The 27,809-nt window shown below is 33.6% G+C and overlaps 3 protein-coding genes across 8 annotated transcripts; all 3 read right to left on the bottom strand.

Moving 5' to 3' along the window:
• Window positions 1-842: 842 nt before the first annotated feature.
• On the bottom strand, window positions 843-27,809 carry LOC110859161 (ion transport peptide). 6 transcript variants are annotated; one of them, XR_002548835.1, is made up of 6 exons: window positions 27,654-27,809; window positions 27,450-27,508; window positions 4,233-4,448; window positions 3,606-3,691; window positions 2,058-2,767; window positions 843-1,640 (listed from the first exon to the last, which is right to left on the bottom strand). XR_002548835.1 is itself a non-coding variant. In XM_022108030.1 (5 exons), exons 3-5 carry the CDS (start codon window positions 4,446-4,448, stop codon window positions 1,526-1,528), a joined length of 417 nt encoding a protein of 138 aa, XP_021963722.1. In that variant the 5' UTR covers window positions 27,450-27,508; window positions 27,654-27,809; the 3' UTR covers window positions 843-1,525. The 6 variants fall into 6 exon arrangements, 5 of the variants coding, with proteins under 5 accessions (XP_021963722.1, XP_021963719.1, XP_021963720.1 ...); XM_022108030.1 differs by lacking the exon at window positions 2,058-2,767; XM_022108027.2 differs by lacking the exons at window positions 843-1,640; window positions 2,058-2,767 and adding an exon at window positions 2,932-3,465 and having other exon boundaries at window positions 27,654-27,800.
• On the bottom strand, window positions 15,454-17,291 carry LOC110859160. The gene is made up of 2 exons (XM_022108026.2): window positions 17,135-17,291; window positions 15,454-16,449 (listed from the first exon to the last, which is right to left on the bottom strand). Exon 2 carries the CDS (start codon window positions 16,440-16,442, stop codon window positions 15,837-15,839), a length of 606 nt encoding a protein of 201 aa, XP_021963718.1. The 5' UTR covers window positions 16,443-16,449; window positions 17,135-17,291; the 3' UTR covers window positions 15,454-15,836.
• Window positions 22,810-25,046, bottom strand: LOC110859159. The gene is made up of 2 exons (XM_022108025.2): window positions 24,088-25,046; window positions 22,810-23,302 (listed from the first exon to the last, which is right to left on the bottom strand). The coding sequence occupies exons 1-2, from the start codon at window positions 24,877-24,879 to the stop codon at window positions 22,889-22,891; spliced, it is 1,206 nt and encodes a 401-aa protein (XP_021963717.1). The 5' UTR covers window positions 24,880-25,046; the 3' UTR covers window positions 22,810-22,888.

Below are 27,809 nucleotides of genomic sequence, written 5' to 3'. Positions count from 1 at the left end.
AGTTTTTTCTTGACGAAATCATACAAAATTTGAAAAGATGACTAAAATGGAACAAAATTTTGATGCGTATTTTGAATATTTACTGAAATTCATATGCGCAGAGAAATTTTTGTATGTCGTTTTCTCTCCGATATAAACTAATTAATACGGAAGTTCCTTCATTTTCCGAGAAACTATATTTCCAGAAATTTATATACATTTATTTGAAATTCATACCACCAACCTGTAAATAACTAAATGGATTTGTCCAGAATTAAAATTTAGCACAAGCGACGTGCAAAAACTACATTTGTATCTAGCATAAAATGCATATGATGTAAAATGTTGTTTTTTTTTGCAATTTTTTTTTACCGAAATTATACAAAATTATGAAGATAAAAAAACAGAACAAAATTTTCACGTGTATTTTAAATACCTACTGAAATTACGACTCATGATAAATTCAAAATTGTCCATAATAAACTGTTATCTTGAATAAAATGCAGATTTTTTCCTGTAAATTGTTTCTCGAAATTATTCAAAATTCTGGAGATGTTTTCTATTTTTAAAAAATGGGCCAAAATTTTCACACGAAGTTTAATAAATGCAAAATTTTCCACAATATTCTGAATTAAACTTGCCTCATTATTTTTTTCTCCGTAAAATTTTTTCCTGAAAAACGCACAATTCTAAGAAATTTACCAAAAGTTACATATTTAAGTAAATTTCCAAGATAAATAAAAATCACTTAAAAGATCACACCACCAATTTCTAATTGTTTTGACTAAATTTATCAAAATTTCCATACACATTTTTCATATGTAAATTTCCATGTTAAATAAAAACTACTCAAAATCTCACAATTTTTTTTCTAATTGCTCACATCAAAACATTTATTTTCCACGTGTCTGCTTTCTGGTCTGATCTCCTTTTTCATTCTTCTCAACCAGAAATTACATACATTTAACAAACAAACAATAAAGTTGGCCACCGTCTTTTCAAATTACACAAATTCATATTTACATACACAACTAACTACGCTTCATTACGTTACAACCGTCATTCTTTGGTTTACTTGGCACATTAAAAAAACATCGGGGATTGTAATAATTTTTTAATAATAATAACAATAATAATTAGCATATTTTTAAGGTGAGAGTGATGTAAATATGTAAATTGCCGGTCAGTCAGAGAGGTACACGGTTCACTAGGAACATAAAAACACGTGGCAACGATCCATAAAAACCACGTGGTGACGATTAAATTCCTACCGGAAATAAATTAACAAGACTTCAAAATACAAAAAATAACTAAAAATGCATAGATAATAATACTGACTAGCTGACTTTTCTAGTAATTAAATTACTAATTAACTTAAGTAAAGGTGATTAAATTACTAAATATGTAAATTTCTAATTAATCACATAAAATTCGTAGGAAAGATTGAGAGACAGAGATAAAATTAAAATCAGTCAAACGGCACACTTTGGTCTGTTTTCTTTTTTGGGGGGAGAAAGTCGAGTAGAAGAAAACCGGATGTCACTTTTTACTTCTTCTTTTTCCCTAGGATTTCAATCATCTCGTCGAACTTGCCATCCTCCTCGTTCAGCAAAAGAGCGTCGAGACACCCTTTGAAGTACGGAGACCCAAAGCAGTTCGACCTGGGGCGACAAAAATACGCAAATTATTAGACAATTCTGTATAAATTGCAGTTTATTTTTAGCAGTTAAACTACATAATACATCCAAAAATAAATAAATAGCTGTTAGCAATTTTACATAAATTAGTTCGCAATATTTATTAATAGACTGCAAATACGTCACAATGACGTCAATCCCCCTGAAAATTGTCAAGCTTAATTAATTTTTTGACGTTATCCGGTTTTAGTGGTGGTCTGGTAATAATACTGCCGTGTTAGTTACCTAATGCGGTTTTTGGTTTAATTTTCATGTTATATAATTAGTAATTACATAATTAATTTAAAGTGTTATTGAGTGCTTGATTTGTTAGTGTTATTACGTTCATGCATTTTTTCCATGCAAATTTACATGTATTTCTTGTGTAGCATTTTTACTTACGGTGTTTAAAATATGTCCAAAAATTTGATGGTGTCGTGTCAATGAGATGATGGTAATTTTGTGTGTATATTGATTTTGTAGCTTAGTTGAGCTGCGTTTTGTTGACTTTTGACTCTACATAGGATTTTCTAGGCTAAAAATCTCAAAAATATAAAAATCTGCTTTCAAAAAACTAAAAAATCCCTGACTGACTTTCTCCTTATTCATTTTCATAAAAGTAAAAATTAAAAAATCCGACAAAAAACTGTCCAATTTTCAATTTAAAGCTACACATTTAACCAAATTATGTAAATATTTGCCAATAAATCTCTCTGTCCATTAAAAAATTCACGAGAAAAACTATTTCATTTTCTATTCTCAACTAAACCTAACCTAAGTTTAACTAAATTAAATATGTAAATATTTGCCCTGGAATTTTTTAAAGTTTTTGTGTATGCACCTGCTCCTAAAAAACGATTGCTGATTCAGGTGCAGCTTGTTCTCTCTTAAAAAAAATAGAAATCAAAGTCTTTGGTAGCTGGAATGTGACTATCAGAATGATGATGATGACGATGGTTTGGGTCGTGTCGTGAGAAATGGTTCATTTCTTTCGTTCGACGGGCGTGGGTGCGTGTATTCGTTCGATGTACTCTTCATACGTCTTCTGCTCATCGTTCAGCGTCAGCGCATCCAAACAATTCATGAAGTACGAGGACGAAAAACAATTCTGGCTGTGGATGGGAAGAGCACAATATTTCGCATTTATTATTAAGTGTGTGGAATGGATTTGTTCACTAATTTTTGCATGCAGTTTTTGTTTCCTATGTTTTTGAAAATTAATGATTTACAAGGAAAAATGAGAGATGCATAACTTCTATGCTAATTTTTGGCCAAATTTTACACTTTTATGTATTTGTTGCAAATTTTTCGAGTAGTTTTTGTCAATTTTCATGAATTTTTGCAAATTTTTTATATAATTCTGCGCCAGCTTTTCAACTCTCGTGTATTTTTTGGCTAATTTGTTGATAGGACTAATTGCTTACGTTGAAAGATGTGACAATTTTTTGCTAAGTATTCAATTTTCTAAAAAATTTTGGCAAATTTTCACGTACTGTTTACCAACTTTTGAATTTTTTAATATTTTTGTTTCCAACTTTGTATGCCTTTCGTTTCGACAAAAATTTCATATTAAAAAAAAATTGAATTTGTTTTTATTTTAATCTACGAAAATAAATGAAATTACAGGAAATTTTAAGTTTCTGAATTCTCAAAAGAAACCTCCATCGAATTTGTGGCAAAATCCAACCCAGAGTCTTTCGGTGAAGGTGCGTTAACTTTATTAATAAGTTTTTCATAGAAATCCAATTCATCCTCGAGTTCCAGAATGGTTAAACATTTCGTAAACGTGTCCGTAGAAAAGCACGATTTTCTAAACATTTCGTGTGTTTTTTATAATTAAAAAGATAATAATATCGTTACAAATTGAAGAATGCAAGTATAAAATTACAGTTGTGAATTCAATTTTTGGAAGAAAGTATTTAAAAATGCGGTATGTATAAATTGACCAACCTGCATAGCGAGTGGAGTTGTGGTTCTCTGTACAAGTTGTAACAATCGTCGCAAATTCTGTCCAGCTTGGCAAAGATGCCCTTGTCCTGAAAAAAATTACCATATTTTTAACACACATTTATTCTCCACTTTATCAATATTTCAACTATTATTCAAGAAATATATCAATATTTCGACCATTTTTCAGAAATTGGTGTAAATTCGACGACGTTTGAAGAATAAACATTACTAAACTATAGTAAAAAAAATGTTAGATAAAAAAAGCAGAAATGTGTTTTCTGAATTTTTTTTCTCTCCCTATCTGTTCCTAGATTTTAAATCTCAATCTACCCCAATTCAATATCTTTAAATGCAAATTTCTAAAATGCTATCAAGTTTAATTTGAGTTTTGAAATTAATACAACTTTTGCTAATTTTTGATTCTACAAAAAGTCATCGAAATTTATTATGAAAAAATGGCAATTTAATTAGCAATTATTATCTGACTCCAGAATTTTATACTTTTAAAAATTAACTTCACATTAAATTAAAATCTCAAAACTCGCGAAATTAATGCCAAAAATTTTCGACTCAACAAATCTTCATCCGATAGCACCTTAAGCAAATATTCAACCTATCACCACTTACATAAACTCCTTTGCACTGGATGTCGAAAAATGACCGTTTGCTGAGAGGTCGGCTCCCCATGACGAAGCTGTCCGCCTGCCCCACCACCACCGTCGCGATCAGCAGCGTCGTCCCCAATGTGACCAGGAAAGCGGGGGATGTCAGCGCCCGAGAAGTAAATCTCCTCCCATGATTCACCTTCGTGGCGACGACTGATTCGTTGGAGGATGAATGCATCTGCAAAAAAGTTAAAAAAACAATGCCTCAATTTACCTCAAAGAGAAAAAAATTTTGCATAAAGACCCAGAGTGCAACTTAATTTAGCCCGAGTCAGGTTGGTACTAAAAATTGAGTTCTGTATCGACCAAGTCAACTTTTTAATGTTTCCAGACATTTTCCTCATTTTCAAAATTTCCTAATTTTGCATTTTGGTGTACATGCAAAATTTCAAGTTGGCTGGATAACTCACACGAGCGTAATCTTTAACAGACAGACAGACAAGTATGATGGGTAGATAAGCCCTGACTCGGCGAAGTAACATATAACAAGTTGATTTGGTGAAGTCTAATAAAAAATTTGCTAACTACCAACAAGTTCTCTTAATTATTACCTACGTCCTTAATTTTTTTGTAAATTCCAGTCTCATTCTCTACGTAAATTCAGCCTAAAAATTATTCCACCACGTGGATCCACGTAGCCTTGCACTTTTTGGAATAAACCTTCCTCGAATTTCATTCAATAACTGGTTCACAAATAAATAACCGATAAGAAAAGTTCAAATTGTTAAGTCTGTGGTTTCTTTGCGGTTTCTTTCAATGTTCTTTTTATCACCACAAATTTATGTAGTACACCAAAAAAATGTACACGTTTTATAGACACATTTCTCTCTCCTGTGTGATTGACGACTAACTGATTTTTTTAATGGATACAAATATGCACAAAACCAATTAAGAATGCACCTTATTAAGTAGCGCAAGCTACTTTATGCGATGAGTTAGTTAGTCTGTCTGTCCGTCTGTCTGTCTGTCTGTCAACACGATAACAGGAGAACGGATCGAGATAATCGAAATCGGTTTGCGGTATCATACATATGACCCTAGGGGGAGGATCTTGTAAACTTTTGGGGTCAACCGGACCACACCCCCCGGGCGCCAGGGGGTGTGGTTGGGGCAAAATGAGATTTTTAGAAAAATTGAATCTATGGATGAAGTAGAGTTGAATTAAGTGTCTCCGAGTTGTGCCACACCCCCCGGGCGCCAGGGGGTGTGGTTGGGGCAAAATGAGATTTTTAGAAAAATTGAATCTATGGATGAAGTAGAGTTGAATTAAATGTCTCCGAGTTGTGCCACACCCCCGGGCGCCAGGGGGTGTGGTTGGGGCAAAATGAGATTTTTAGAAAAATTGAATCTATGGATGAAGTAGAGTTGAATTAAGTGTCTCCGAGTTGTGCCACACCCCCCGGGCGCCAGGGGGTGTGGTTGGGGCAAAATGAGATTTTTAGAAAAATTGAATCTATGGATGAAGTAGAGTTGAATTAAGTGTCTCCGAGTTGTGCCACACCCCCCGGGCGCCAGGGGGTGTGGTTGGGGCAAAATGAGATTTTTAGAAAAATTGAATCTATGGATGAAGTAGAGTTGAATTAAGTGTCACCGAGTTGTGCCACACCCCCCGGGCGCCAGGGGGTGTGGTTGGGGCAAATGAGATTTTTAGAAAAATTGAATCTATGTATGAAGTAGAGTTGAATTAAGTGTCACCGAGTTGTGCCACACCCCCCGGGCGCCAGGGGGTGTGGTTGAGGCAAAATGAGATTTTTGTAAAAGTTGAATCTAACATGTAGGGCAAGTAAAAGAGTAATATTGATTAATTAGTTAATTAAGATTGATTAATGAGGATTGATAAAACAGTAAAACATGTAAGATGCATGAATTTGCAGAGTGGCTACATATAAATGAGGAAGTTTAAATTACTTCATTATTTTGAAATAATTCAGATTCTGCAATCTATATTTTGTATCGCATTCTCAGCATTATTGCGCTACTTGTGTACCCTGCGTTGCCGCAGTTTATTATTTATGAAACTCTTCCAATTTCATGAGAAGAATGCTGGACATTTTGTTCATGTATGTACAAATTGGTAACAACAAGACTAAGCTAGTAGTCACGTATGTACATACATACGTAAACGTGTAGATACATATTTTGTATACTCGTCAGACTTGTTTTATGTACTTGATAGACATATGTACCATCCTTCGTAGTTATTTGGGTAAGTATAATAATTACAGATTTTTTGTCTCAACATTTTCCTGGAATTGGGGACTCGAAAATTATTCATGCAGCTTTACATGCAGCCGAGAAACCGGTCAAAGGTAAGGTTGCCGTCTCTCCAAGAATTCTTGGAACTGGATACAAATTCTCAGAACCAAACGGGATCCCCAGGCCAGGCAGACAGGGTTATGCAAATTGGAAATTTCAAAAAAAATCAGACCAATTATAACTTTAATCTACACTAATTTTAGTGATTCTGCTCTACCATATAAAAAGTTTTTGGTGAATCAAAATTGAGCTGTAAAATTCCCCTAAATTAAAATTTTACTGAATTTTTGATTTTTCTTAAATTTCCCATTTGCATATATTCCTCTCTACAAAAACTACCCGTGTATACAAACTCTGGGAATTCGTGTACCTAAAATTCTTCAATCCACGACGACCAATTTAAAAAGTATGTACAAATCAAAGCTTTGACCAATTCTTAGATACAATTTGTAAAATACAGATATTCAAGTTTACTCACTGTTTCAACTATGTTCCGTTCCAAATCACACTATTTACCAATTTTCAGTTATTTTTAACGAATTTTTCTATACTTGTGAGAAGTTAAATAATAAATTGAATAGTAGGATTATTTGGGATTAAGAGATAATTCCGACTAAGAATTGAATCGGGTCATCTCGTCTTATTTATTGGGTTGGTGGTGCCAAGCAGTCTGGCCAGAGATGAAAATTCCAATCCCTTGTCATGTCATACATATGCTTATCATTTGACATGTGTGTGCCCTGGACAAACAAGTCATCTTCTTCTTGACGAGGTGAACCAAAAAATTCCAAGTCACTCGAATGAATCAAAACTTGAAAGAAAATGGGTGTGTAGTGTAATACAAAAAAGTGTGATGCGTGTGACCCTCTTATAAATACATTAATGTCAAGTATTTAGTTAGTTATATAATGATAAATAATGCGTCCATGCGTATAATTCCGTACAGTGGCCGCGGAAGCCGTGGGGAAATTGACATTGTAGGCTCGAGGTTTATGTAATGATTGAGGCATTGTCCCCCTCTCCCCTCCAGCTTCCGCGGCCACTGATTCCGTACGAAGGGAAAGGGTGGCATTTATGTAATAAAATTGGATGAAAAGTTAACGCACTTTCTTTAACATAAACTTCCAAATGACAAAACTTGCAAATTATTTGTAACATTTAACGCCACTTTGTATTTTTCAAGAATATTTCATAAAGTACGAAAACAGATGCCGAAATCCGCAAGTTTAGAATTTGTACAGCGAGCCATTCATACTTCTTAAAATTATCAGTTTTACCAATTTCATAAATATGAAATCATTGTTGAAAGTATTATGAAAATATATATGTATGTACAGGAAATCGATAATTTCTATATATTTTTCATTCTTTATAGTTTCATATTTCCTGTATTTTTCATAACAATTTCAAGTATATATTTCAACCATAATATTTTTAAATTTCTACCCAGGCAATTCATTCTCTCAGTCTTTCTTTGGTAACTTTGTAAAATCCGTGCATTTTATTTTGCAAATTATTTTATACAAAATAAGTAATAGTAAGTTTACAAAAATATATGACCTAATTTTCCTTACATATGTTTGCATAATTTTGTAAAAGTTTATAAGCTTAAGGATCTTACGAATTTTAAAAAACCGAAATCTTTGCGTGAATCCTTGCGTGAATCTTGAACATGCTCGAAATATCTAACTAAATTCTTACTCAACATGTTATAAATCTCGGTAAAATTTCCGGATTTATTTTATTCTTATACGTATAGGAATAAAATAAATTTCTTGAAATTTATGTATACATAAATTTCAAGAAATTCTTTACTACACTCAAAATAAGGTAGTAATGAATCATTACCATGCGGAATGACTATGTGGCTCTACCACGTCGGTTACGATTTGTCGTAGAAATGGTAATAATAAGTTCAGGGAAATTCAAATTCATTACCAAATATTAAGGAAGTTAATACCATTATGTATTAAATTTGAATTTCGCTGAATTTATTATTACCATTTCTACGACAAATCGTAACCGACGTGGTTGAGCCACATAGTCATTCCGGATGGTAATGATTCATTACTACCTTATTTTGAGTGTACGACTACGTACTTGACATAATAACGAGTTTTTGATATGTATGTAAATATGCGTCTCTTGACATAAATCATGTCAGTTCCTCGTCAATTGACAGGATACTTAAATTAAATATGTCAAATCAATATCAATAATAAATTATGTGTCAATCAAATCCATAATTCCATATAGAAAAACATGAGACTATGCGACGCCGTATGAAATTTATTTATAAAAATAACTTGAAAATGATCAATATTTAGATTTTTTTGGAGCTTCGTATAACAAACTTAAAACATAATTTTAATAATCTTTCTTCTTACCTTTGACTTGTTTCAAATTTGATAAATTCCTCAATTTTAGGAATCAATCAATATCAAGTCTAACTACAATGTTGGCTAATTTCCATCTTATTTTCTCAACTTGGCTCCATTTATCACGATATAATTTAGCACCAGATTATTACTCACTTCTTCAACTTTTAACCTTTACTCGATCACTACTGCGAAATCAAAATTCGAACAAACATGCGAAAAAAACTACACAAAAGTATACATTTACAACGCTCAAATCTTGATCTGATTACTTAAAAATCATTCCTCTCATTGTAAATATATTAAAATTTTGACCACTTGGACACCAATTTAACGATTACTCACTTCTTTCTTAAAATATTTACTTTGTCACTACTCGGAAATCAAAATTCGGACAAGATTTACCTAAAATAACATCCCTTTTACACTTCAAATCCTAATCTGTCTACTTAAAAGTCAGTCTCCTCTCATTAAATATACATAAATCTATGCAAGTCTTGACCACTTGGAAATGCAGGCGTCTCACTTTACCAGGTAACGATTCAAATTGCACCTTTTATGCGTGCATGCATTTTACCTCATTGAGGATTTTGCATCATCATTTTTTTTATAATAACGTCATACATAACAAATACTGGATGGACAAGATATCACTGCGTCACCTCACTAACCACTGATCTCGTCTGGTTTATTAACTTTATGCGATGACGGGACACGATTGTGTGACAAAAAACAAAACAACTTGTTCTCAGATGTATGTAGCTCATCAATTGTCGACTTAATTATTACGTCAAATATAGAAGAACTTCTTTGTTTACTAACAAACACTAAAAATGTTATAAATATTTTTGTAACTTATTACATAATTTACATAATAGATGTGCGTCAGTTATGTGCATTTATGTAAATAACACTTGTTATATGCATACATTTATTGTGTCTATTTTCGAAAAATTCATTTTAATTCTATCCCAATTCCCAACATTTTTATGCTAAAATTACATTTTTCTTAATCCAATATTCCTATCATTGTATGAAAATTTCTATCAATTTGGACGAGCTCTTCAGTCTAAATATCTCTTTATGCATTTTTTCTTTGTATTTTCAAAATTCATTTTTATTATGCCATCATTCCCGAAATTTGTGTTCAAAAATTTCATTTTTTAATGCTAGTATTGCAATCTTTGCTAATTTAATCAGTTTCTTTCCCCGCTTAAACATCATTTTCCTGTCCATACAAATTTTTCTGACTATTTTCAAAATTCAGGTGTCAAAATTCTAGACATTTTTGACTAAATTGAACGTCATTTCAATTTAATTCATTTTGTAATAGTTACGATTAATAAAAATTCCAGATTTGGACCAGAGCTCCTCAATTTCGTTAATCAGCCAAATCAATCAAAAACGGCTAATAATCATTAAAATTTTGCATACCATATACTTTACGTCTAAATTCTTACGTAATCATTATATTGATTGACACAAAAAAATAATAAAAGTAGATCATGCCACCCAGTGCATGCATCATTTTATGAGATGACCGTGTACACATGTAATGAAGCAACTAGTTAACCAGCCATTTCGATGTTATTGTGACCAATGGAATATTTTTGGCTTCCTTAAACACACATATATACATATGTAAATATTAAAGGAGTAATGTGCACAGGGCGGTTATGTATTTATGAAAAATCGGTGAAATATGCTTTTTAAATTTACAAAAAAAAACAATTTATGAAATACATATGTACGAAAAATATTACAACAAATTTCGAAACATTTGTGTGTTTAAAATTAATATTCTAGATTTGTTTTCTGGTCGAATTTCTTTAACACAAAAAATTCATCTCACATGGTTAAAATATTTACAAAATGTATGCACTTTTCTAAACAAAAATATGTAAAGATTTCAAATAATATCGGAAATATTTATAAAACCTACAATGTGTAAAAAAATATTTTGAACAATTTGCCATCTATGCGAGTTAAAAAACACCTGTTTAACCGTTGGTCGTCGTCGAATGAAAAAGCTGAAAATAAATACATAACCGTCCTCTGAATATGTAAAATAATCCTATCCTTATACATACTGTGATGTTAAGGTGAATGTTAATTCTACATGTAATACAATTACATACTTATTTATTACATATTCATCCAAGACAAGATCAACTTTGGAGTTGACAATCATCTGTGTGGGCGGAAGTTTGTCTATGATAACGTCGGAATCTCATTAATATGTCGTGGATAAATTCATAGGTAACGTTACGTAATTCAGCTTCCATTGGTCGAAATTTCACACAAAAAAATTTTAACCTCTACTAAATAAGTAAATTGACTAAACTTTAAATTTGTATTAAAATTTTTGGTTTGTTATAAAAAATTGAATTAATATGTACATATGTATCCCCAAAGGTCTTCCAAGATATAGATGTGAACCGACCAATCAATCAATCAATCAATAACCAATAAATCAAAGTATGTATGTTTGTATTATTGACATAAAATTGTGAATGAATGAATGAAAAAGCTTGTAAAATTTACCCGTTCGTTCATTTCGTGATTTTTTTGATACACAAGAAAACTGATAAGTACGTATGAGAAGCGCTTCATTTTGTTTACCACGCCAGACAACTTGGGAACGAACGACACCCTGCATTTTAGTCATGATAAGCAGAGAACGGGTATGTATTTACGAAGAAACTCGCTAAAATATGTTTTTAATATGTACATATGAACAAAATCATAAAATAACAATTTTCGAAAAATTTGTAGTTATAAATTTAATTTTTTGCTGTTGATTTTTTTAGCAAAAAAATTCATCTCATTGATGAAATATTTCCAAAATTAATGTATTTTTGAAAAAAATATCTAGAATATTTACGTATTTTTCAAATAATAGCGGATATATTGGAAACCTAGAAATTTGTGACAATATGTATATGAAAATATTTTGGAATTTTTGTGATCTACTCGAGCTAAGGAGCACGACCCACAAAGTTTGATTCACGGTGGTCATAAAATGAAAATAAATACATATCCGCCCTCTGCTCATTCATGATAAGCCAGCAGACTGCGTGGCTTGGTCGATGATGAAGTTTACATATAAAAAAATGAAGAAAGAGCAATAAAGGAGTGGGAGACATTATTAACTTATAAATCGATCTGTACACATTTTTTTACTTTGCAATACAATAATTTCCACATGTTATTTCATTATTGAGTTATATACAAAGCTTGTAATAAAAATAATTGAGTCGATTAAATTCCAATGGAAAAAATGGAGCACGAAAAATATTCCATGATTTGTGTATGTATCTAGCTCTCATGATTTTCAATCCTGTGACCCGATTAAGAAGAGGAGATCCAATTTCAATCCATGTTTGTTTTCCCGTTCTGAATTAATAAGATAGTTTTGTTATTACTGTAATAAAAAGTCACGTATTAAAGAATTCACGGAGTCCTTCGTAACTTTGTAAACTCCGTAAACCTACAAACTTTTGCAATGATTTCTAACGAAATCAAGATTAAGTTACACTTTTTTGTAGATTTACTCATCATCTTTCAATTTTGTAAAAGTTTGTAAAATAATTTTACACAATTTACAAAGTTAACAAAGTTACTAATGACTGCGTGAATTGCCTCATACATGTATGCAAATACCTTAAAACGTGTTAAAACCTCCGGCAAAAAAAGCCATCGTAACATTTCTTCACTGGAATTTAATATCCAGAAATAATCGTAACATAAGAAAAACTTTGGCACATTTGCAATTTTAATTTTAACAATTTGCACATGGGCGTGCAAGTGCTAATTTTTCGTATGTATGTAATGTCTACGAATTATTATTTGTTAATAAAACAGTGCTAATTTAGTTGTCAGTCCCTTTTAATAACTATGTATGTAGCTGTCTGTCAGTTAATAATCACACGTAATCAAACAAGCAGGACACAAATTGTTGGTTAAAATTATTTTCAAGGTTGTTATTACTTTCCTTCCATAATAATTTCGCACTCTTCTTCGCACATCACATCTTATTTTTTTTTCAAATTTACAAATCCTACAAATTTCCCATGAAATTTAAGGTGGAATAACTCCGTGATAGATTTTAAATCTTCCACCCAAATTCATTGTCTTTAAATGCAAATTTCTAAAGTTGCATCAATTTCACGAGATAAATCCAACTTTTGGGTAGATGTATTAGTTATAAAAATTTTGTAAAATTGAAAAATTTCATATTTTTTTTTACTTTGAAATATGGAAATTTGAAATATGATTCGACAATAGTAGTTGGCATTTTTCGAGAATCTTGGTGACGTAACCTGCACTAATCAAAAATCCAATTGTCGCGAAATTCAAATTGCATACTTTAATGTAAAGTAAATTTCTGGCGGAATAAAACTATCGAATAAAGAAAGTTAACAAATAGCAAACTCATTTTTGAGGAAATTAATTTTGTGAAAACAATGACAAATAAGATAGAAATGTTTTCCAAATCGATACTTTCATAGCACCAAAAATTAAGTTTACATTACCATATGAAAAGTTGCATTTATTTCAAAACTCGTGAAATTGATGCCATTTTAGAAATTTGCATTTAAAGAAATAGAATCGGGGTAGAGTGAGATTAAAAATCTATGACGCACCAACATGTCACCTTAAGGAACACTCAGGCAATTAAATTCACTCTAAAATTTCGGTCTAATTTGAATTTCTGATTCACGAAATTCTAAGATTCTTTGTAACACAATTGAAACATTTTTTTCTTTTAACGTCGCCTAACTTGCACTAATTTTTGAAAATTAGTCAAAATATTTAAATCACGAGTGAAATTCATTCTAAATTATAGATTTTTTTTCTAATTGGTGGAATTACTATGTAAACTTTTTGTAACACAATCTGAACATTATTTTCATCTAACGTCGCCTAACTTACACATATTTTTGAAAATTGATCAAAGTAATTAAATCGTCATCCTATTCCACCTTAACGCAAAAAATTCCCCCTACTAAATACCCCCACCACCATCCCGCCTCCCTCACACCTCCCCCACCCCCACCATGACCCCTCCGACAAACAAAATCCTCACACCGTGCCCCCCTCCCAAGTCCGTCGACACACTCCTCCTCACTTTCACACGGGTCTCCGAACCCCTTCTTAAAAATACACAGGCCCTCCCTCTCCGAAAACGTTAACCCGTCCGTCCCATTTGAACCCGGGTCGTAACACTCACACCGAAATGGGTAGCGTCCTTTCCAACACCGCGACAAGAGGCCGAGTCCTGCGATTACACGAAATAAAATACTCCTCCCTAGTTCACGCCACAAAAACTCAATAAGTGTGCAAATTTCGTAATCTAAATTTTCGAGAAATGTCGACTACTATTTCATTAAAATTTCCATAAAGTAAAAACATGAAATTTTTCGATCTTACAAAATTTTTATAGAAAAACTACAGCAAAAAATGTCACCACCTACTATTTCTAAATCATATTTCAAATTTCCATCAAGTAAAAACATGAAATTTTTCAATTTTACAAAATTTTTGTAAAAAACTACAGCAAAATCTCGCCAAATTCAATAATGAAACGTTTAGGAGCACAGACCCCAAACAGTTTTGCCCCAGTTTTATACAAAATTTTGTATAAAATCGACAAACTTCATGTTTTTACCGTATGGAAATATAAAATATGATGCAAAATTGGTACATGTCACATTTTTATATAACTTGGTGACGAAATTTGCACACTTATTGCTGAACTAGGGAGGAGTATGTCCGTCAATTTATGTATGTATTTGGCCTGCCTGCGACACATTGTTCGTCATGTTTACAAGGCGACGACGTCCCCTTCGTCGCGATGGGGAGGCATTCCTCCCTTAAAAAGCCTAATTGTTTAAGTGCCACGTGGTAAGGGCGACACTGGCAGCCGTACTGGAGCGAACACTCCACCGCACCCCCGATTATTATTTGACACGTCTCCGTTCGGTTGCAATACGTCGAGATGAGCGAGGGGGACGAGAATGATTGAGCCGTGTCGAGCAGGGTCAATAATAGAGTTGTGAAAATTGCAGGGAAATTTCGCATTTTTGTGAAGTCACGTGTTGCAAAATTATTCTTTTTTTCTGCCAAACTTCAACTAAAATTTTGATTATTTTTGCGGTCAAATCAAGTTTTCAGGATTAAAATGTGTTGATTTTTATTGTGTGGTTCTTTATAAAATTTGTTTCTGGTTAAACCTATTTCCAGATTTTCGACAAAATTGGTTATTTTGTAAAAAAAATTGAGATAAAAAGCATCCCAATTTTTACTGCGATATGGTTTGTAATATTGTATGCAAATCCTTGACATATGTTTTTTTCCCTCAGTTTCTCTCTTTTTTATCAGAAAATTGACTGAAAATGTATCACCCACACTACCTATCGATTGATAAGATAAATGAGGATAAACGACCCCAATAAGTAATCACGATATTCTCCATCCTCTCAATAATCATGCATAATGCAAAATAATAAAAAAACAATAACCTCATGCACAAATTTTCTTCACAAATTTTTGTATTATTATTTCTCCAAACAAAACTAATTATTTCAAATCAATAGATGAACAAGAAAATTAAATTATTTAAATTAAATTTAAAATATTAAAACAATGATTTTTTCCCATCTTTAAAATTACCTACACTAATTAGCTCGGGACACGTGATTACATGACTATTACACATTTTTGGCTGTAGCTCTAAATACCTCCGTGCAAAAAATAATTGCACCCACACACATAGATAATTCGCACAATTATACATACATACACCAACTCTTCGCAATCATTTAAATAATAAAAATAATTGCACATACATATTTAATTTGCACAATTAAACTCTCCACAATCATTTAAATAATGGTAACAACAACAATAAAACAACAAGCTAACTCCCCTTACGCCACAACCTTAACCGCCACCAACCCGACTAACAATAAGGCCACCGACCCCCCCAAAAAAGCCCCCTTCCCCTCCACATTTTCACACGTTTTCCCATCCGCGCAGAGACACGCGCGCTGCCTCACGTCGCACCTGACATCCTCCTCCGGTCTGATGGACGCTTTACACTCCTCATTCAGGTCACACCGGTCCCCCAGCGCTTTTCTGTAGTAGCACGTGTGCACCCCGTGCGCCGTCGAGTTCTTCCCGTGCCCCACCGTGTCGTAGCATTCGCAGTGGTGTGTGTCCTCATTACAGCGCGACAAGTTTCCGAGCGGCCCCATGGCGCACTGCGCGTTGATTTTGCACTCCGTCGTCAAGTCCAAAATGACGGGGAGGCATTTATCAAAATCCTCCAAGAAGCCTTTCTGACACTGGCAAAAGATCCCGTTCCGACAATCCGAATCGGGGAATTTGTCGGTGCATTGTTGATTTCGTTGGCAAGGCATGGACATGATGGGACTGGGGAGGGCGTGACCAAAGCCGTTTTGGGGTGAGCTTTCGACAGTGGTGAGGACGAAGCAGGTGAGAAAGAGGAGGGCGAGGGAGGAATATTTCCACATTTTTGGGCTAAATTTCCGTACCAGAAAATTGGTTAAATTCCGAAAAAATTGGGTACCACTAGAGGAGGACATGACGACTCATTGCCAAAATGGTCAAAATCCACACATTTTTAATGATTTCTGATCCCCTCTGGGAATTTATGTTAAAATTCTGGTCAGACAAATTTGTAGAGCAGGGAGTTCTTCAATTTTTAAAAATGTACACTCCAAATTTTGTCACTTTTTGAAGGAGGAGATCTCAAGTTTAAGAAGCCTTCAGAAAAATTGGAACGCGTCGAAATTGGTTCAAAAATCTCAGCGCCATTCCATTAATTAACTCGCTGACTACAAATTTGTCGTCCAGAATTTTAAAATAGTTCCCAGAGGAGAGAAATGATTGAAAATATTGATTTTGGAAAATTGATTTTACAATTTTGTGAATTTTTGAGCCAGTTTCGATGAGTTCCAATTTTTCTGAAAGCTTCTTAAACTCCTCCTTCAAAAAGTGTCAAACTCGGGAGTGTACATTTCTTAAACTTGGGAACTATCTACTCCACAAATTTGTCGTTCAGAATTTTAAAATAAATTCCCAGCGCAGAGAAAAATCCTTAAAAACGTGTCAATTTCGACTTTTTTGGCGATGATACACACGTTAAAACGTGTCCTCACATACCCAAATATGTAACTCGATCAATGAATGAAATGGTGAATACCTTTTAGAATCTTGTGTTTCCTTTGGCGTGGGTGTAAATAAAAACGAATCTGTGTTAAGAGTTCCTCCTTCTCAGCTCCACACACCTGACTAAACTTGTTAAGTTGAAGGAATATCTAAAAGTGAGATCGTTTCGCGATTCGCACTGCGAGTTATATTTGCACAAGGACGAGAAGAAGAAGAAAATTGTGATGTGGGCATTATTTTCGCATATACATAGCGTCACCTTCTTAGCCAGCCATAAGTACACACATAAATATTACGTGGTTTCTTTCGTCTAATGCTAATATGTAAGCTATTGTTTGTTTGTGACTTTATGAAGTTACTCATCGTGTAGGAACGTACTGTAGACATACTAAATTTCGAATTATGACGGCATATGTATTGCGGTTTGGGCGTGAGGCATGCATCAGTGAGTCAAGTGGAGGTATAATATTCTTAACTTTGCTTTGCTCCATTGTTTTTCTTACCTCATGAAATTTTAGGCATTGCGAAAATAAGGTGATGACTAATAATGGGCAGAGGGCGGATATGGATTTATATTCAGATTTAACATGGCCCACGGTCAAAATTTGTCCGTGTGGTCTTTAACACTTGTAAAATTCGAAATATTTGGTACACATTTCCGAGTTTTCAGAAATATTTGTAAATATTTCTGATATTATTTGAGAAATAAGTAAATCTTTTACATATTTTATAAAAATTTATATATTTTGCAAACATCTAGGTATTTCAGGATGTGAATTTCAACCATGTTTTTGCCCAATGAAATTGGACCTCAATAAATCCAGGGCAGGGTATTAAATTTAAAAATACGAATTGGCATTTTTATGTTTTCAATTTTTTTCGTGAATAAATATTCGCCCTCTGCTAATAAATGAGTGCATATTCTATCATGGCAAAAGATATAACAATTTGGTTACGTGGAATATTTCTCATGGGTGAGAAACACTGGAGAGGAAGATGAACTCAGAACCACATTTTATGCAATTATGACCTATGCATGCAGTCAATCAACAGGTAGCAATTCATTTCCAGGTAAAAATTTGCAAAACCTGACTTACAGGATTACATCACCTCACTCAACCAGTGAGAAATTAGCCAATTAATTCTATTCCATACTTCATTATTATATAATTTCAATTTCATTGTTTTCCCCAACTTGCGAATTTTGTCCCATGAATTTTCCCACATGTGCAAAATCTGAACTTGATATGGATTTTTGTAATAGAAATTAATTTGCGAAAAACTGCATAATGTATAGAAGGCAACGATTTTAAACGAGTTTACCGAATTCATAGTGGATTTAATTGAATAACAAACTTGCGAATTTTGTTCCATGTAATTTCTCACAAATGTAAAATCTGATAATGTACAAATGCAAATATTTTTGCGAAAACTTGCATCAAGGTTTTTAACCAAGTTTAGCTAATTTAATGGATTGGATTGTATTAAAACTGATCATAACAAACTTGCAAATTTTTGTTGAATGAATTTTCATTTAAAAACTAAAGTTGAACGGAAAGATTTTTCGCAAAAAAAATCTGCATCTTTAACAAGACCACGTTTTTCATCAAGTTTAGCGAATTAGGATTGTATGTAAATGCACCTTTGTCACCAAGCATTCACTTCCACTTGTTGCACTCCAATTCCAAATATGTCTCGTCTTCCTCTCTCTCTCTCTCTGTGAGGAAAGTTGTTGCCAATTCATACTGCCTATGCAAAATTACACATAATATGACACGCCTGAGTCACCTTGTTAACTTCCTACTGCTACATGCGCCACCACCACCACGAGGAATTGAATTGGCAAAAAATACCAACTGAACTGCTACATTCGCATCGCCTGCTGGGGTAAATCCCCAACAAATTTGCAAACTATTTACTACTACATCCGTCTCACTCCCCACTCAAAATTCCCCCAATTTCTTCCTCCCTTCTCCTACTACACATGACAAAGTCCATTCATTCATTATTTTGCACGTGTCCTGCGTCTTGAGATAAAACAGATCCTTCAGGTGGCATACATTTTTAATCTCTCCCTCTTATTCAATCTCTTTAAATAAATACGAATTTCTAAAATGCCATGAATTTCGCGAGTTTCGGGATAAATGCAACTTTTATACGATAATGTAAAGTCAATTTTTGGTAGTGTCAATTTTAAAAAAAATATAATTTCATTTTTGAGGAAATTTTTCTCGAAAAAATCGTAAATGGAGTACACTCTAAAAAACCCGGTAACTAATTTATTACCAGGCGGAGTATCTATGTGACTCTACCGCATGGTAATTAATTTGTTATTGAGTGGTAGAAACTTAGTTACCAACTGGTAATATTTTTAAATTTCGCGACCGGGGTTATTACCGGTTTGGTAACAAAATGTCTACCACTCAATAATAAATAAATTACCATGCGGTAGAGTCACATAGATACTCCGCCTGGTAATAACTTACTTACCGAGTTTCTTAGAGTGTAGCAATTCTTTTCATAATCGATAGTTTTGACGTGCAAAAACTTAACTTTGGTAAACTTTGCTGCCGCAGAATAATTCTGATAAATTTTTTAAACGTTGTTCGCAAATTTTACAGGTAGGTAGCAACAAGAACAAAGTTGAAAAAAAAATTCAGAACACAACGATGTTGGATGTGGTGTGCATACAATTTCTAAAATGACTTCAGTTTCGCGAGTTTTCAGATAAATGCAACTTTTTATACGATAATATAAACTCAATTTTTCGTACTTTCAATTTGACAAAAATTTAACTTACTTTTTCAGGAAATTTTATCGTAAATGAAGTAGCAATTCTTTTCATAATCGACAGTTTTGACGTGCCAAAAATTAACATGATCTTAAAGTATTTAAAGTGAATACTTTGGTAAACTTTGCTGCCACAGAATAATTTTTTGAAATTTTTTCAAAGTTTTTCACAAATTTTACAGGTAGATAGAGGGAAGATCAAAATTGAAAATTTTCTTATTTGGTGTGCACAAAATTTTACTATAACTCTTATTCAATGTCTTTGAATGCAAATTTCTAAAATGCCATCAATTTCGCGATTTTTCAGATAAATGCAACTTTTCATACGATAAAAAGTTAATTTTTGGTACTGTCAATTTAAAAAATAATAATTTCAATTTTTCAGGAAATTTATCTCGAAAAAATCGAAAATGAAGTAGCAATTCTTTTCAAAATCGATGGTTTTAATCTGCAAAAAATTAACTTGGTCTTGAGAATTTAAAGTGAAAGACTTTGGCAAACTTTGCTGCCAGAGAGTATTTTTTATGAAATTTTAAAAATGTTTTTCACAAGTTTTACAGGTAGATAGGGACACAGATACAAAATTGAAAACTTCTTAACTCTTAACATGACGATTTAGTGTGCATACATGTTTAATCAAACTTTAGCATAATCCAATATCTGTAAATGCAAATTTTTAAAATACTATCAATTTCGCGAGTTTTTAAATAAATGCAACTTTTCATACGATAAAATAAAGTAAATTTTTTATACTACAAAACTCGATTTTAAAAAAAGTGATGATTTCATTGCTCAGGAAATTTATCGTGAAAAAATGGCAAATGAAGTAGCAACTGTTTTTAAAAAAAATCGGTTGTTTCGACGGGCCAAATATTATTTTGATCTTAAAGTATTTAAAGTGAAAGACTTTGGTAAACTTTGCTGCCACAGAATAATTTTTGTAAATTTCTTTTAATGTTTTTCGCAAATTTTACAGATAGACAGCGACAGGAGTAAAATTGCAAATTTTCTTAACTCTTAATATGACGATTTGGTGTGTATGCATTTTAAATCTCACTCTACCATAATTCAATGTTTTTAAACGCAAATTTTTAAAATACCATCAATTTCACGAGTTTTTTTTAGATAAATGAAACTTTTCATACGATAAAGTCAATTTTTGACATACAAAACTATCCATTTAAAAAAAATTTGCAAACTCATTTATGAACAAAATTTACTTTTAACAACTGGCAAATGAAGTATTTTAAAATTTATTAACTTGATTTTCTTATTTATCCAGAATTTTCATCTTTGTATTTTAAAATCCTTCATATTCTTAAACCTTACTGTTTTATGTGTTATTTTATCTTCCAGAAATGCATACTAAATTTGCCACCTCATGAATGAGTCAGTCTTAAATTAGCATCAGTAACACAACCGTATGAAATATAATACTGGAAAATTTCGCGACTCTCTCAAATAACAACAAAGCCATTTTTATTTGTGTATAAATTTATATTTTGGCACCGTCTCGACTCTCCGCTTTATGTACTTTTAGTCCAAATGCCGGATATGTATTTACGAAAAAAAAAATCCCTGAAATATGTGTTTAATATTTGCGAAAATAAACGCCTAAATATTTACGAAATATAATCGAACAAAGTCCTAAAAATCAAAATTCACTCAAAATTTGTATTTTTAAAATTAATCCTCTAGATTTTTTGTGGCCTAATTTCTTTCAGAAAAAAATTATTGTCTTCAAACATCCTTGAAATATTTACAAAATTTATGAATTTCTGAAAAAAATATGTTTTTCATATAATCGGAAATATTTAGAAATATGTAACAGTATGCAAAAGTTTTTTTTGAAATTTTCGAGATTTATCCAAAGTTAAGGAATACTTTTGTGGATGTATCTATTTTAGTACATTCACAAAATTTGACCGTTGACAACAAAAAAAGTTACATATCCGCACTCTGCTCCTTCCATACATATGAAGATACGTTCCGTGTTTGGAAGTGCTAAATGCAAACAGATCTACGTGCAGTAAAACATAACCAAGTTCTTGGTACTAGAGAATACTGCCAAAATTATTACGACTTCATCCAGGATGACGGACAGGTGAACGTTAACCATCAAAATTAACCAACTGCCATCATCATCAGCTAAAACGCTCTGCAGAACAATATTTTGCCAATTGGTAAATATTTGCGAAAAACTGAGTCATTTCCAAGTGATAATTAACTCGTACAGAATGTCGACCTTGCTATTGTCATATTCCGATTTACATATGCCATATGAAACGACCGTCAAGGCTATAATCTTTAAAATGTCAATTATCCATATTTATGAATCTTTAAAATTTCCAAATAAGACAAATTTCTCATAAACTTTGCCAAATTTCTTATCTCCATTTCCGCATGTACAACACGCTTTATAATACTGTTCTCTAGGCTATATATTCTCAAAATAACAAAAAATTACTCATACTACTTATGCCATTTCGAAATAAAAAGAATTTCTCATAAATTTCCCCAAATTTCTTATCTTCAAAAACAAAATTGTGCATGGAATGCGCTCGTTATCTACGCCATTTCAAAATAAAATAAAATTTCTCAACTACAAATTTTGTAATGGCTATTTTCCCACTTTCCCCAAAAAATTACACTTTCAAAATATGCAATAAATTTCACCCTTTAATAAAGCAGCGATAAACCAATACAAAACTCATAAAATCATTAAAATCCGGCTGCCAATTCCCCAATTATGAATCTCTAAAAATTTCAGAATAAAACAGATTTCTCATCAATTTAACCAAATTGGTTACCTTCGTTTTCTCAAATTTAATTACATCACGAAAGCTGGGCATTTATCCTTAAAATAAAATTACTCATGCAGCTTGTGACATTTTAAAATAAATAAAAATTTCTTACACATAAATTTCCCAAAATTTTTTAATCGCTCTCAAACTTTCACTTCCAAAAAAATTACACTTTACACAAAATATGTAACAATCTACCATTTAATAAAGCGATAAACTAACAACATTCCCACGACCAAGGAATTGACCGATTTCAACGCTTCCACACCCCCTCCATCTCCCAGAGGGGCACATTTCTTCCCCTGGGGACACTGACAAGTCAGGATCATGGCCCCATACCCCGTGTCATCCTTCGTCACCAAACACTCTGCCTCTTTGCTTAAGGAAGCCTTACACTCTTCATGAATGGAGCACGTCATATTCCACGCTTTCCTCTCATAGCAGGACCCCAGGGGTTCGTAGTAGCGGACATTGTCCGGCCCTGGATTCTTGGGGTCGTAACATTCACACTTTTTCGTGTCTGGATTGCAATGCGACAGGTTCCCCATCGGACCGGCGAAACATTGTTGGGACGATTTGCAATCGAAGGTCAGACCCTTGTCGGCAATCTATTTAACGATAATTAGTACATCATGGTTTAAGTTGTGTTTTAAAAATTTATGTATTCAGCGCTACGTTTGCATGTGCAATTTGCGCCCATGTTGTGTCGTAAATTATGAAAGTAAACAAAAATAGCCAAGTGAAAATCTCATCAAAATTCTAACTTGCGCCCATGCTATGGCTCAACTGTGGCGTAAACTACTAAAAAATCAAGTACAACGGGAACCTTTCTTGAATTTGAGGTAAAAATCTCATCAATATTTACATTCCACTTCTCATTCTATTTATATCCTACTGAAGGCGCTTTTACTGCCAATCTGCGCCCATGGCTCAACTATGTCGCAAATTAAAAAAAATCAAATTGAATTGAACCACCAAAATTTAGTAAAATTGGGGTCAAAAATCTCATCCAAATTCCCGAAATTCCCGAAATTCCAGCGCAAAAATTACCATGAAACAACTACATACACAAGTTGAAGGAATTTAAATCTGGCAAAAAATATACTATTTAAACATTCAAAATAATTCAACTATGGCGCAAATTACTAGCAAAAAAATCGCAAATTTACTCCAAAAAATATATAAAATTCTTAAAAATCTGGTCTAACATCCTACTCAATCTGCGCCCCTGTTATGACTCAACCATGGCGCAAATTACCAATAGCAAAACACAACTTTTCTATAAAAAAAGTCTATGAAATTCTTAAAAATCTCGTTAAAATTCTATTCCTATGTAATCTTCGCCCTTGTTACGACTCAACCATGGCGCAAATTACCACCCCAAAATTCTCACCTTTAAACACTCCGACAACAAATTATCCCACACGTATCCCTTCTTACACTGGCAAATTTCCGACCCATTCGTCCACCCTGACTCGGTCGGTGGGGGACTACAGTACGAATTATGCTTCATCGTCGTCTCACATTCGGCATCAGCTTCACACGTCTCGCCCACCTTCCTTTTAACGACGCAAATCTGATTGTGCAGGACGACCTCCCTCCAGCCCAGGTCGTGATCGTAACATTCGCAACTTCCCTTCTGATGATTACACCTGCTCAGCCGGCCGGAAGGTCCGTTTTGGCACTGCTCGTGAAATTCGCACCGTTGGCCCTCCACCCTTCGGGTCGGGTAGCATTTTTCCTGACTTCGGACATACACGTGACCATCTAAGCACGTGCACCTCCATGGTTTCGCCTTGCTCTGGTCACATTTCAAGTTCCGGTCGGTATTACACGCTTTGGAGTCGCAGGTTTCATTATAGTTGGCCACGTTTCCCCCGGAAAAGCCGGATTTCGGGTCGCTGTTTGCTGCCGCTGGGGCTGCGGGGGGTTGTTGATTCACGTGACCAGAGTGGTCGTGACTACCACTTCCACTTCCGCCGAGGGTACGTTCGTCAATTTTCTTTGGTGGGGGTGCATCGTCGTCTTCTTCTTCGGTGTCACTTTTGAAGAAATCGTCATCGTCGTCCTTGCTGAAGAAGTCGTCGTCGTCCGGAGAGGTGACGGTGGTAGGGTGCGCTCTGGCGGAGACGTGCAGGGCGAAATTTAAGGCTAAAAGGAGCCCAAGAAGTGCGAATTTTTTCATTTTTTGCGCAGAATTATGCGGAATTATGCGGTGAATCGTGGCAAATGTACGTATGCCGGGGTGTGGTGATGTGGAATGATTATAACGAGGTTAAATTTAAATTATGTGCTTGTTTGTTGGTTAAAAAATCCTGCTGATAAGAGCGACAAAGGTTCAGTGATAAGTGGAATATAACAGACTCAACTCAGCCCATTTTTATGTTTCTCTTTAAACAAACAGGAGATGGATGGATGAGATCAGATGACTCGACGCGTCATATGGATGAATGAATTTATGTATTTATGCAGTCAGTCATTTAACCAGAAATATTAGGGAGAATATTCAACCAGGTAGATTTACTCGGATGACCAACATTTCTACCTTATCTGCACCACTATCCTTATCACCACCACCACCGGGACAGGAAGGACACTTCTGTCTGATTCATACGGACTGACAGATATTTGCAAATTGTGCTTTATGAGCATTATGTCATTCTCTCCGTCGGAGCCGTTTGCCTTGGAAAGAGCCAGATAATATGAGTAATTATCAAAATAATGTAATGTTTCCAGCTTATCATCATAGTTGCGAATTATTTAGGCACAGATTTTTAGTATGTAAGTGTTTCATGCGAAACGGGTGCAACTAAATGCAGGGACAGATTTGCAATGCAATTATTTATTGCGATAAATGCAAGTATTTATTCCGTCAAAAGAAATACATGTGTAATTACACTTTCAATTACTTTTATCGGAACCAAATTAATGATGAGTTTGATCAATATTTTAAATACTTCAGTTGAAACCATGATCAGATTCCACAACGCTCACTATTATGCAATGTTGCATGATAATGAACAAGGTACAAATCTTTGATTAGGAATAATGAAAAGGTGAATCGTATGTATTTATAATTTTAAACGAAATTTTCATGTTACATATTTAAAAATGTAAAAGTTTAACGACAAAATAGTAAAATCAATATTGCATATAATTTTTGAAAATAATAAATTTTGCTCGAAAAAAAAATATTTGACTTGTAAGTCCAACAATGATTTTTACGACTTGCTCGTAAACTTCTTATTTTTAATCGTTTACTAAATTGTTAGTGTTAAAGTGGAAATTTATGAATTTCCAGTTTTGGTAAAATTATTTTCGTAAACTCTACAATTATTATATTGAAAAATGCATACATATAAATAGGGTTGCCCCGGGTAGTGGTACTACCCGGTACCCAGCTACCCGGTACTCGGCCTAAAAATTTTGCCGGGTACCCGGCTACCCGGCCGGGTACCGGGTAATATTTATGTATTCAAAATAATGGGAATTTTTCTACTTTTTCTAGAATTTGCAACAATTTTATATCTTTTAAAAATTACACATTAAATTTCTGCAGTGCAGACTTCATTTCTAACCTCCATACCAAATTTCGGATGAAATATTTTGTAAAAATTGGTATGGGTCCCCTTATCTATGGTAACGCTTTGCTCCCCCAATCCAACGACCCCCACAGGTCAACTTGGTGACCGATGTAGCCTACTTTTGAACTTTTTTCCTATATCTTTGTCCAATATGCATATGCTAAGAATTTCAACTACTCAGGTTAATGATTCGGACTAGAAAGTGGATATTACACAAATGAAAGAATCACGCGGGGCACACAAAGATCGTACCCACGACAATGTCTTATCGCAATCATTTAGCAACTTTCTTAGGCTTAAAAATGTTATTTCTTGAGGGGATTCGAATCAGGTCACAAAAGAAATCTTGCGAGTCTTTCTGGGTGATATCCTTTGATCTATTTGTCATGAATGTTCGCAATATCTCTCGCTGATGATCGCCAGTGATGAGCCTGCGAAATACATAATCTTACGAAAAAATGATGGCTTTTTAGCCAAAGCTTTGAAATCTTATGCAAGTTATGCTTAATGTGCGAGATATGCAAATTGACTGATTGATAATTGGTTGACGTAACTGCGCTCAAAGTAATTTAAAAATGTGGATGATAATTTCCAAACAAGCGTTGGCCAAGATTGTACCCATTCTTTCCAAATATATTATTTTATACCAAGCACAAAAAGAAATTCATCGGATTATATTTTTGTTAGGTTTTTCATTTTAAATGAGAAAATTTAATATTTAAATTACCCGGCCGGGTATACCGGGTACTTAAGTATACCCGGCCGGGTACCGGGTATCCCAAAACAGGCCGGGTATGCCGGGTACCGGGTAGTTACCCGGTACCCGGGGCAACCCTACATATAAATAAAAAATGACTTATTTGTATAATTCTTTTATATTTCACCACACATTTCTGCAAAACCATTACGAGTTTTCTTTAACTTGACGAAACTTCAATCTGCATGAATTACCAACTATTTGAATATTTGTTTAAACTACATTTTTTGGTCCTCCTAAAATTCGCAGAAATTTTGAACCTAGCAAAAATAATTCCTTAACTCTAATCATTTTGATTGAGCTAAATGCATTTTTTTGGTCCTCCTAAATTCTCAGATCTCTATTTTTTATGCTTCCTCAACTCGAATCCATGCAAAATTACGTTGTAAAAAATACAAAATTTCATCCTCTTACCTTTAAATTTGAAGGAGTTGAGAAGATTATCGAATTAGCTGGACCGGGAAGGAAGATGTCTAATTTTCAAAGACAAAGATTACAAAGTACTCTCAAAAAGTAACAAATTTACGAAGCAAAGACCACAAACTCAAATAAAACAAATTCCTTGACTCAAATCGATGCAAAATTATGCAAAACAGATACAAAATTGCATTCTCTTACCTATAAATTTGAAAAAGGACTTAAGAAGATCTTAAACTTGACGAATTATGGGGAAGGAAGGTATCTAATTTTCAAACACGAAGGTTACAAAGTAAGGAATTTATGAAGCAAAGCACACCCAGACGAAAATTCACTTACTCCAAAAAACTTAATGAC

This window comes from Folsomia candida, unplaced genomic scaffold (genome assembly GCF_002217175.1).
Source record: "Folsomia candida strain VU population unplaced genomic scaffold, ASM221717v1 Fcan01_Sc024, whole genome shotgun sequence".
NCBI classification, from domain to species: Eukaryota; Metazoa; Arthropoda; class Collembola; order Entomobryomorpha; family Isotomidae; genus Folsomia; species Folsomia candida.
The sequence above is the reverse complement of the archived record's forward strand: the minus strand, read 5'-3'. Positions and strand labels throughout refer to the sequence as shown.

Coding starts and splice junctions, on each gene's coding strand:
- LOC110859161 (XM_022108027.2), bottom strand. CDS start 4,448: ATGCATTCATCCTCCAACGAATCAGTCGTCGCCACGAAGGTGAATCAT. Junction 3,692..4,232: donor TCCAGTGCAAAGGAGTTTAT/GTAAGTGGTGAT, acceptor AATTTTTTTCAG/GACAAGGGCATCTTTGCCAA. Junction 3,466..3,605: donor CAACTCCACTCGCTATGCAG/GTTGGTCAATTT, acceptor CGAAATGTTTAG/AAAATCGTGCTTTTCTACGG.
- LOC110859160 (XM_022108026.2), bottom strand. CDS start 16,442: ATGTGGAAATATTCCTCCCTCGCCCTCCTCTTTCTCACCTGCTTCGTC.
- LOC110859159 (XM_022108025.2), bottom strand. CDS start 24,879: ATGAAAAAATTCGCACTTCTTGGGCTCCTTTTAGCCTTAAATTTCGCC. Junction 23,303..24,087: donor TGTTGTCGGAGTGTTTAAAG/GTGAGAATTTTG, acceptor ATCGTTAAATAG/ATTGCCGACAAGGGTCTGAC.